Source organism: Callithrix jacchus, chromosome Y (assembly GCF_049354715.1).
Source record: "Callithrix jacchus isolate 240 chromosome Y, calJac240_pri, whole genome shotgun sequence".
NCBI classification, from domain to species: domain Eukaryota; kingdom Metazoa; phylum Chordata; class Mammalia; order Primates; family Cebidae; genus Callithrix; species Callithrix jacchus.
Genome location: NC_133525.1, coordinates 2,571,500 through 2,583,104, shown reverse-complemented (window position 1 = coordinate 2,583,104; position 11,605 = coordinate 2,571,500). Strand labels below are relative to the sequence as shown.

Below are 11,605 nucleotides of genomic sequence, written 5' to 3'. Positions count from 1 at the left end.
TTGGACATGACGTCGTATGTGGACCCACCCCCATCTCCACAGGACGTGACGTCGTACGTGGACCCCCCCCCCCCACGGGACGGGACCTCCTACGTGCACCCCGCCCCCAAGGGACGTGACCTCGATAGTGGACCCCGCCCCCCACGGGAGATGATGTTGTATGTAGACCCCACCCCCAGGGGAACGTGACGTAGTACGTAGGTCCTCACCCCCGCCCCCACGAGACACCTCCTCCTACGTGGACCCCGCCCCCACGGGATGCCTCCTCGTACGTGAACCCCGCCCCCAGGGGAAGTGACGTCGTACGTGGGCCCCGCCCCCACTGGACGTGATGTCGTACGTGGGCCCGGCCCCCACTGGACGTAACATCGTATGTCGGCCCCGCCCCCACTGGACGTGACGTCGTACGTGGGCCCCGCCCCCACAAGATGTGTCCTCGTATGTGGACCCCGCCCCCACGGGGCGTGGCCTCGCACCTGGACGGCCACAGCTCTTCATGGTCTCCAGGTATCGGATGAGGGCGTCGGGCTTCACCTGGTCCCCCCACCAGTAGGGGATTCCCGGCCACAGCTCCCGGTGCCGGCCCAGGGCGCTCTCGTCCTCATAGGACACGATGACCTGCTGGCCGCGCGCCCACAGCTGCCTCAGCGTCGGCACCTCCTGCAAAGAACCCGGGTTCAGAGGTGCACGGGAGAGAGGAGAGCCGGGGACGTGGGGGGCACCCAGGAGGTCGGGGCGCCGCAGAGGGGGGAGGGAAACACGTGTGCGTAGAAACCACACGTGACATTCTGGCCTGTCATCCAGCACTTTGGGAGGCCGAGGTGCGCGGATCACCAGAGGTCACGGGTTCGAGACCAGCCTGGCCAATATGGTGAAACCCCATCTTTAAAAAAAAAAAAAAATTTACCCGGCACGGTGGGTCACACCCGTAATCCCAGCACTTTGGGAGGCCGAGGTGCACAGATCACCAGAGGTCACGGGTTCGAGACCAGCCTGGCCAATATGGTGAAACCCCATCTTTAAAAAAAAAAAAAAATTTACCCGGCACGGTGGGTCACACCCGTAATCCCAGCACTTTGGGAGGCCGAGGTGCACGGATCACCAGAGGTCACGGGTTCGAGACCAGCCTGGCCAATATGGTGAAACCCCATCTTTAAAAAAAAAAAAAAAAAATTTACCCGGCATGGTGGCTCACACCCGTAATCCCAGCACTGTGGGAGGCCGAGGTGCGCGGATCACCACAGGTCACGGGTTCGAGATCAGCCTGGCCAATATGGTGAAACCCCATCTTTAAAAAAAAAAAAAACATTTATCCGGCATGGTGACTCACACCCGTAATCCCAGCACTTTGGGAGGCCGAGGTGGGCGGATCACCAGAGGTCACGGGTTCGAGACCAGCCTGACCAACTTGATGAAACCCCGTCTCTATTTAAAAGATACAAAATTAGGTCGGGCACGGTGGCTCTCACCTGTAATGCCGGCACTTTGGGAGGCTGAAGTGGGCAGATCACCTGATCTGTAATCCCAGCACTTTGGGAGGCCGAGGTGGGCGGATCGCCACAGGTCGGGGGTTCGAGACCAGCCTGGCCAATATGGTGAAACCCCATCTTTAAAAAAAAAAAAAAAACATTTACCCGGCACGGTGGGTCACACCCGTAATCCCAGCACTTTGGGAGGCCGAGGTGCGCGGATCACCACAGGTCACGGGTTCGAGATCAGCCTGGCCAATATGGTGAAACCCCATCTTTAAAAAAAAAAAAATTTACCCGGTATGGTGGGTCACACCATCCCGGCACTTTGGGAGGCCGAGGTGCGCGGATCACCACAGGTCACGGGTTCGAGACCAGCCTGGCCAACTTGCTGAAACCCCATCTCTACTAAAAGATATAAAATTAGGTCGGGCACGGTGGCTCTCGCCTGTAATGCCGGCACTCTGGGAGGCTGAAGTGGGCAGATCACCTGATCTGTAATCCCAGCAATTTGGGAGGCCGAGGTGGGCGGATCGCCACAGGTCGGGGATTCGAGACCAGCCTGGCCAATATGGTGAAACCCCATCTTTAAAAAAAAAAAAAAATTTACCCGGCATGGTGGGTCACACCCGTAATCCCAGCACTTTGGGAGGCCGGGGTGCGCGGATCACAAGGCACAATCTCTGCTCACGGCAACCTCCACCTCCCGGGTTCAAGCCATTCTCCTGCCTCAGCCTCCTGAGTAGCTGGGATTACAGGCACGCGCCACCATGCCCAGCTAATTTATTTTATTTTTAGTAGAGACGGGGTTTCACCGTGTTGACCGGGATGGTCTCGATCTCTTGACCTCGTGATCCAGCCACCTCGGCCTCCCAAGGTGCTGGGATGACAGGCGTGAGCCACTGCGCCTAATTTTTTTTTTTTTTACATGTGTGAGCCACGATGCCCAGCAGAGTCCGGCTTTTTCATCAACATGGAGGGTTTCTGGCTCAGAGGAGGGTCCAGGAAGCTGGGGAGTGTGGTCAAAACTAGAGCCCCCCCGGCCCCACCACGGCTTTGAGACCCTCACCCGGCCAGGGCACGAGTTTTCCTCAAAAGCTGCCCCTGGCACAAAAGGGGACCCACTCAGAAAACACCCCTCGGCCTGGCGAGGTGGGTTACCATCTGCCATCCCAACACTTACTGGGGCCCATGTGGGCAGATCACGCGGTCAGGGGTTCGAGACCAGCCTGGCCGACATGGTGAAACTCCATCTCTACTAAATATACAAAAATTACCGGGGCGTGGTGGGGGACACCTGTAATCCCAGCTACTCGGGAGGTTGAGGCAGGAGAATGGCTTGAACCCAGGAAGTGGAGGTTGCAGTGAGCCCAGATTAAATAAATAAACGGTTATAATAATAACTTATTATACAAATTATCTTTAAATTATTTATGTTTATAATAGTAAATTTTATAAGTTATTATTTATAATAATAAAAAATAAGGCCGGGCGCGGCGGTTCACGTCTGTCATCCCAGCACTTTGGGAGGCCGAGGCGGGTGTATCACGAGGTCGAGAGATCGAGACCATCCCGGTCAACATGGTGAAACCCCGTCTCTACTAAAAATACAAAAAATTAGCTGGGCACGGTGGCGCGTGCCTGTAATCCCGGCTACTCGGGAGGCTGAGGCAGGAGGATCGCTTGAACCCGGGAGGTGGAGGCTGCAGGGAGCCGAGATCGCACCACTGCACTCCAGCCTGGGCGACGGACGGAAACGCCGTCTCAGGAGATACATATACAATTAAATAAACAAATGAAGATTTTTAAAAAATTAAAAACTTTTTACAAGGAGCTGGGATGACAGGCGCCCGCCACCACGCCAGACTAATTGTTGTATTTTTAGTAGAGACGGGGTTTCACCACATTGGCCAGGCTGGTCTTGAACTCGTGACTTCAGGTGATCCGCCCACCTCAGCCTCCCAAAGTGCTGGGATCACAGGCGTGACCCACCGCGCCCGGCCTAATTTTTCCTTTATTTTTTTGGAGTGTCACTCCGTCGCTCAGGCTGGGATGCGATGGCACAAATCTCAGGTCACCGTAACCTCCGCCTCCCGGGTTCAAGCGATTCCCCTGCCTCAGCCTCCCCAGTAGCTGGGATTACAGGCGCGCACCACCACGCCCGGCTAGTTTTTTTGTATTTTTAGTACAGACGGGGTTTCACTGTATTGAGCAGGCTGGTCTCGATCTCCTGACCTTGCGATCCGCCCGCGCCGGCCTCCCGAAGTGCTGGGATCACAGATGTCAGCCCCCGCGTCCGGGGGGAGCTGCTGTCGTTCAAAACTCCACCTGCCGCAGGGATCACGGCTGCGGCCACACCCCGGGGGGGGGAACCAGGTAACCAAATGCAGGGTGACGGTGACGATCCCCCAGCCCAGGGACAGGCCCGTGGCCGTCGTCCTCCCTCGTCACTCACCCCGCGGGGACACAGCATCTCCCCGAAGATGGTGTTGATGCAGGAGATGAGGTACTCGTGCAGGTCCTCGCTCAGCCCCTCGAAGTTTCTGCAGGCCAGGATGACCACCTCGCGAGGATGTCGCTCGAGCCACTCTGAGATCTCCGTGAGCGTGTCCTGGGAGGGGTGGGTGGGGGGGGGTGGGGGTCAGAGTCCTGCATGAGTCCCAGGGCTCGGGGAAGGCCGGGCTCGATGGGTCACGCCAGTCATTCCAACGCTTTAGGAAGGCGAGGCGGGCGGATCACCTCAGGTCGGGAGTTCAAGACCAGCCTGGCCGACGTGGCGATACCCCGTCTCTACTAAAAATACAAAAATTAGCCTTGCGTGCTGGGGGGCACCTGTCATCCCAGCCACTCAGGAGGCTGAGGCAGGAGAATCGCTTGAACCCGGGAGACGGAGGCGGCAGTGAGGCAAGATGGCACCACTGCACTCCAGCCTCGGCAAAACACAAGGACTGTCTCAAAAAAAAAAAAAAAAAAAAAATACAGGATGGATACCAAGCTCGGGGCGGGGAGGCAAAGAGGCGGGCAGGGCAGGAAGGGGCCAAATTAGGGGGCAGAGCAAGCGGAAAAAGGGGGAGCTGGTCTGGGTGCCGGGGGTCACACTATGCCAGCACCGTCGGAGGTCGAGGTGGAAGGACTGCGTGAGCCCAGGAGTTCAAGACCCAGCCTGGGCAACACAGCAAGACCCCATGTCTACAAAAACCTTAAGAACGAGCCCGGTGTGGCGGTGCGTGCCTGCGGTCCCACCTCCTCAGGAGGCTGCGGCTGCCGTGACCTACGATGACACCCCCCCCATGCCAGCCTGGGTGACAGAGCAAGGCCCCGTCTCAAAAAAAAAAAGCAAGCGTGTGGATGTGTGTACATGCGTGCACGTATGTGTGTGTGCGTGAATATGTGTGTGTCTGTGTGGGTGTCTTTGCCTGTTTTGTTTTATTTTTTTGAGATGGAGTCTCACTGTGTCGCCCAGGCTGGAGTGCAATGGCGCAATCTCGGCTCACTGCACCCTCCCCCACCTGAGTTCAGGCAATTCTCCTGCCTCGGTCTCCCCAGTAGCTCGGATTACAGGCACGCGCCACCGTGTCCAGGTAATTTTTTGTATTTTTAGTAGACACGGGGTTTCACCGTGTTGACCGGGATGGTCTCGATCTCTCAACCTCGTGATCCGCCCGCCTCGGTCCCACAAAATGCTGGGATAACAGGCGTGAGCCGCAGCTCCTGGTCTGTCTGCCCGATCCTGTGTGCACACGTGTGCCTGTCTCCACGCGTGAGCCTCTGCACACACACCTGTTTATGTGCACGTGTGTGTGTGTGTGTGTGTGTGTGTGTGTGTAGGCGTGTCTGTGTTTCTCCACACGTGTCCATTTGTCTGTGGACACCTCAACCAGAAGCCACTTCACATGCAGACTTGTGACCTCTGAGGAGTCCAGGGAATGAGTCAGATACAGCAGGTGCAGAGCGAGCGAGGGGCGTGGGGTGGGCACAACGCCTTTGCACCCCGAGGCCTGTGGGTGCCTGACGTGCTGTCACAGGGAGCCACGGGCAGCCCTTGGGACGGTGACTTGTCATGTTCTGACTTTAGAAGCCCCTCTGGCAGCCAGGAACAGAATACACTGAACAAACCCTGGACGGGCCTCAGGGACATAAGTGACTCCGTTCTGCAAAAGACCAAGAGGGCCGGGCACGGAGGCTCACGCCTGTCATCCCGGCACTTTGGGAGGCCGAGGCGGGCGGATCCCCTGAGGTCGGGAGTTCGAGACCAGCCGGGCCAAGCTGGTGAAACCCCGTCTCTGTTAAAAATACAAAAATTAGCCGGGCGTGATGGCTCAAGCCTGGAATCCCAGCACTTTGGGAGGCCGAGGCGGGTGGATCACGACGTCAAGGGATCGAGACCATCCCGGTCAACATGGTTAAAACCCGTCTGTATTAAAAATACAAAAATTAGCTGGGCACGGTGGCGCGTGCCTGTAATCCCAGGTACTGGGGAGACTGAGGCAGGAGAATTGCCTGTACCAGGGAGGCGGAAGTTGCGGTGAGCCGAGATGGCGCCATTGCACCCCAGCCTGGGTGACAAGAGCGAAACTGCGTCTCAAAAAAAATAGAAAGAAAAGAAAAAGGAAAAAAGAAATGAAGAAATTCACGTCGGTCAACAACTCTCCATACGCCGGGCGCGGTGACTCACGCCTGTCATCCCGGCACTTTGGGAGGCCGAGGCGGATGGATCACCCGAGGTCGGGAGTTCGAGACCAGCCCTGGCAACCTGGTGAAACCCGGTCTCTGCTAAAAATACGAAAATCAGCCGGGTGTGGTGGGAGGTGCCTGAGATCCCAGCTACTCGGGAGGCTGAGGCAGGAGAATCCCTTGAACCCCAGAGGCGGAGGCTGCAGTGACCCGAGATCGCGCCATTGCACTCCAGCCTGGGGGACGGAACGGGACTGTGTCTCCAAAAGAACGGAACATAAGTGCTCCTAACAGATCAGCAGGGGTCACCATCTCCTGGTCTCTTGTCCGCCCTGCAGGTGACATCCTCATGCCACCGAAGGTCGGGAACCTCCCCACGGGAGGCCGGCCGCCTCCTCGGAGCTCCCCGTGCGTCCGTCCCCCCCCAGCCCGGCCGTACCTCCACGAGGGCCGTGGTGTAGACCATATGAACGAAATGCAGGTTCTTCTCCGAGCCGTCCAGCATGTGGGCAATCCGCAGGTCTAGGTACCGCACGCCGGCGTCCAGCTGCTCCGTGACGTCCAGCACCTGTGGGCACCAGGCTGCTTTTTTCTTTTTTCTTTTCTTTTTTTTTTTTTTTTTGAGACAGAGTTTCGCTCTTGTCACCCGGGCTGGAGTGCAATGGCGCCATCTCGGCTCATTGCAACCTCCGCCCTCCGGGTTCAAGCATTTCCGCCTCAGCCTCCCGAGTAGCCGGGATCACGGGCACCCGCCACCACGCCTGGCTGAGTTTTGTCTTTTTAACAGAGACGGGGTTTCGCCGTGTCGGTCGGGGCCGGTCTCGAACTCCTGAGCTGAGGTGATCCACCCGCCTCGGCCTCCCAAAGTGCTGGGGTCACAGGTGTCACCCACCACGCCCGGCCTGGTAAATTTTTTTTATTTTATTTTTTTTATTTTTAGTCGAGGTGACTTTCACCATATTGAAGAGGCTGGTCTCGAACTCCTGACCTCAGGCGATCCGCCCTCCTCGGCCTCCCACAGTGCTGGGATTGCAGACATGAACCTCCATGCCCGGCCAGGAATGGCAAAATGATTAACATAAAAAGGTGAAACAGGGGCCTGGGTGCGACGGCCCAGGCCTGTGATCCCAGCACTTTGGGAGGCCGAGGTGGGTGGATCAGGAGGTCAGGAGTTCAAGACCGGCCTGGCCAACGTGGTGAAACCCCGTCTCTACTAAAATACAAAAAAATAACCACGTGCGGTGGTGGGTGCCTGTAATTCTAGATATTCGGGAGGCTGAGGCAGGAGAATCGCTTGAACCCCAGAGGCTGAGGTCGTAGTGACCCCAGATCGAGCCACTGCACTCCAGCCTGGGCCGCAGAGCGAGACTCCATCTCAAAAAACAACATAACATAATACAACGTACAAACATGGTGACCAACTCTTCTTTGGGGAGGGGGCTCGGGGTGAGCGGAGCTTCTGTGTTTAATCCTCTGTCCCTGGAAATGTGCGGTCACCCTCTGCCTCCTGAGGTCTTGGGGACCCACTCAGTCCCTCCCTGGGACTGGGACCATCTCAGCATCACTCTGCCCCTCCCTGGGACAGGGACTATTTCAGCATCACTGAGTCCCTACATGGGACACGGACCATCTCAGCATCACTCAGTCCCTACCTGGGACGGGGACCATCTGAGCATCACTCAGTCCCTACCCGGGACAGGGACTATCTCAGCATCACTGAGTCCCTACCTCGGACAGGGACCATCTCAGCATCACTCAGTCCCTACCCGGGACGGGGACCATCTCAGCATCACTCAGTCCCTACCCGGGACAGGGACCATCTCAGCATCACTCAGTCCCTCCCTGGGACGGGGACCATCTCAGCATCACTCAGTCCCTCCCTGGGACGGGGACCATCTCAGCATCACTCAGTCCCTCCCTGGGACGGGGACCATCTCAGCATCACTGAGTCCCTACCTGGGACGGGGACCATCTCAGCATCACTCAGTCCCTCCCTGGGACGGGGACCATCTCAGCATCACTGAGTCCCTACCTGGGACGGGGACCATCTCAGCATCACTCAGTCCCTCCCTGGGACGGGGACCATCTCAGCATCACTGAGTCCCTACCTGGGACGGGGACCATCTCAGCATCACTGAGTCCCTACCTGGGACAGGGACCATCTCAGCATCACTCAGTCCCTCCCTGGGACAGGGACCATCTCAGCATCACTCAGTCCCTACATGGGACAGGGACTATCTCAGCATCACTCAGTCCCTACCCGGGACAGGGACCATCTCAGCATCACTCAGTCCCTCCCTGGGACGGGGACCGTCTGAGCATCACTCAGTCCCTCCCTCGGACAGGGACCGTCTCAGCATCACTCAGTCCCGGGACGGGGACCATCTCAGCATCACTCAGTCCCTACCTGGGACAGGGACCATCTGGGCATCACTCAGTCCCTACCTGGGACGGGGACCATCTCGGCATCACTCAGTCCCTCCCTGGGACGGGGACCATCTGAGCATCACTCAGTCCCTCCCTGGGACAGGGACCGTCTCAGCATCACTCAGTCCCGGGACAGGGACCATCTCAGCATCACTCAGTCCCTACATGGGACGGGGACCATATGAGCATCACTCAGTCCCTACCCAGGACAGGGACCATCTCAGCATCACTCTGCCCCTCCCTGGGACAGGGACCATCTCAGCATCACTCAGTCCCTACATGGGACGGGGACCATCTCAGCATCACTCAGTCCCTACCCGGGACGGGGACCATCTCAGCATCACTCAGTCCCTACCTGGGACGGGGACCATCTCAGCATCACTCAGTCCCTCCCTGGGACAGGGACCATCTCAGCATCACTCAGTCCCTACCTGGGACGGGGACCATCTCAGCATCACTCAGTCCCTACCTGGGACGGGGACCATCTCAGCATCACTCAGTCCCTACATGGGACAGGGACCGTCTCAGCATCACTCAGTCCCTACCTGGGACAGGGACCGTCTGAGCATCACTCAGTCCCTACCTGGGACAGGGACCGTCTGAGCATCACTCAGTCCCTACATGGGACAGGGACCGTCTGAGCATCACTCAGTCCCTACCCGGGACGGGGACCGTCTCAGCATCACTCAGTCCCTACCCGGGACGGGGACCGTCTGAGCATCACTCAGTCCCTCCCTGGGACGGGGACCGTCTGAGCATCACTCAGTCCCTACCTGGAACGGGGACCATCTCAGCATCACTCAGTCCCTACCTGGGACGGGGACCATCTGAGCATCACTCAGTCCCTACATGGGACAGGGACCATCTCAGCATCACTCAGTCCCTACCCGGGACGGGGACCATCTCAGCATCACTCAGTCCCTACCTGGGACGGGGACCATCTGAGCATCACTCAGTCCCTCCCTGGGACGGGGACCATCTGAGCATCACTCAGTCCCTACCTGGGACGGGGACCGTCTCAGCATCACTCAGTCCCTACCTGGGACGGGGACCATCTGAGCATCACTCAGTCCCTCCCTGGGACGGGGACCATCTGAGCATCACTCAGTCCCTCCCTGGGACGGGGACCATCTCAGCATCACTCAGTCCCTACCTGGGACAGGGACCATCTCAGCATCACTCAGTCCCTACATGGGACAGGGACCATCTCAGCATCACTCAGTCCCTACCTGGGACAGGGACCATCTGACCATCACTCAGTCCCTACCTGGGACGGGGACCATCTCAGCATCACTCAGTCCCTACCTGGGACGGGGACCATTTCGGCATCACGGGGCGCAGAGCCTACCTGGGTGACGGACCATTTCAGCACCACGGGGCGCGTGATGCAGGGGATCCACCTGTTGAGCATCTGCAGCAGCCGGGACTCCCCCTGGGAAATGGGTGACTTCTTGTTGAGGCAGTAGGTCATGGTGTCATGGCTCCCTGCGGGCAGAGCACACACGGGCACGTCACCCGTCAGCCCCGTCCCTGCCACCCGCCGGGAGTCGCTCAGCGTCGTGTTTACGGCGCCGGCACGGGCATGGCGGGGCTGGGTTTACGCTGTCCCCACAAAGTCACGTCCACTGTAACCTGAGGACAAATCCTGTGTGGGAACAGGGTCTCCTCGGATGTCGTTAAGTTGAAGTGAGGTCATGTTTGAGTAGGGAAGGGTCGCAAATCCAGTCACAGGTGTCCGTGTGAGGGACAGACAGGCCGGGCGAGGTGGCTCACACCTGTAATCATCCACGTTGCGGCCTCTATCAGAGCCTAGTTCCTTTTTCATGACTGAGTAATATTCCACAGCACGAGGGGACGACACTCTGTTTATCTCCACTCACACTCTCCACCCTCTAGGAGGCCGAGGCGAGCGGATCACGAGGTCGAGACACTGAGACCATCCTGACCAATATGTATATTTAAATGTTTAAATGTATATTTAAATAAATATATTTAAATATATGAATATATTATATATTTAAATATATAATATATATTTAAATAAACATATATTTAAAAATATAACATATTTAAATATGTTATATATTTAAATTAATATATTTTAATAACTTTTTAAAATATTTTTAAAATATATTTTAACAATATATATTTAAATATATATATTTTTATATATATTTTATATATTTTGTTAAAAATACACATATATATTATATATTTTATTAGAATATATGTTTATATACTTATATAAATATATTTATATATTTTATATATTTATATATATTTATATACATATATATTTTATTATACATATAATATATATATATTATAAATACATATTATATATATTTACATACATATATATTATATATATTTATATACATATTATATATGTATACTTATATAAATATATACGTAATATATATTTATATAAAATATATATTATATATATTTTAAATACATATATAACTACGTATGGGTATATACATATAATGTATAAATATACGTATATAAATATATGTGAATAGATACATATAATACGTAGCTATATGTGAATAAATATATATGCATAAACATACATACATATAAATATATATACATCTATTCGGAGACATAGGATCTCACTGTGTTGCCCAGGCTGGTCTCAAACTCCGGGGCTCAAGTGATGCCCCCGCCTCGGCCTCCCAAAGTCCTGGGATTACAGGTGTGAGCCACCGCGCCTGGCCTGAATGTATTTTTAATTTCCGACCCTTGATGCCTGTGGTTGAAGCCCCAGCTTAAACACTGCACGGATGGACCACACCTTCGGCGGTAGCCAAAACGTGGAAATAGTCCAGGTGTCTGTTGATGGATAAGTAGATCAACAGAGTGTCGTCCCCTCGTGCTGTGGAATATTACTCAGCTATGAAAAAGGAATGAGGCTCGGACATAGGCCGCAACGTGGATGAAACTTGAGGACGTTAAGAAGCCAGACATGAAAGACCACATATCCTAAAATGACGTTAACATTAAATGTGGAGAACGGAGAAATCCACTGA

General features: G+C 55.0%; 1 protein-coding gene across 20 annotated transcripts in view; it reads right to left on the bottom strand.

Annotated features, from left to right (window-relative positions):
* The window catches only part of LOC100404030 (phosphatidylinositol specific phospholipase C X domain containing 1), a 28,702-nt gene that overhangs the window by 5,008 nt on the left and 12,089 nt on the right, over positions 1–11,605 (bottom strand). For all 20 annotated transcript variants that reach the window (XR_013531846.1, XM_078364399.1, XM_078364401.1 and 17 more), the window contains 4 exons: positions 9,919–10,055; positions 6,583–6,711; positions 3,925–4,080; positions 477–660 (listed from right to left, as the gene is read on the bottom strand). Coding sequence is in view for 19 of the 20 variants with exons in the window: in XM_078364399.1 (XP_078220525.1) it covers positions 477–660; positions 3,925–4,080; positions 6,583–6,711; positions 9,919–10,055 (606 nt within the window). In the remaining variant the exon portion in view is untranslated. The remainder of the gene's footprint in view (positions 1–476; positions 661–3,924; positions 4,081–6,582; positions 6,712–9,918; positions 10,056–11,605) is intronic.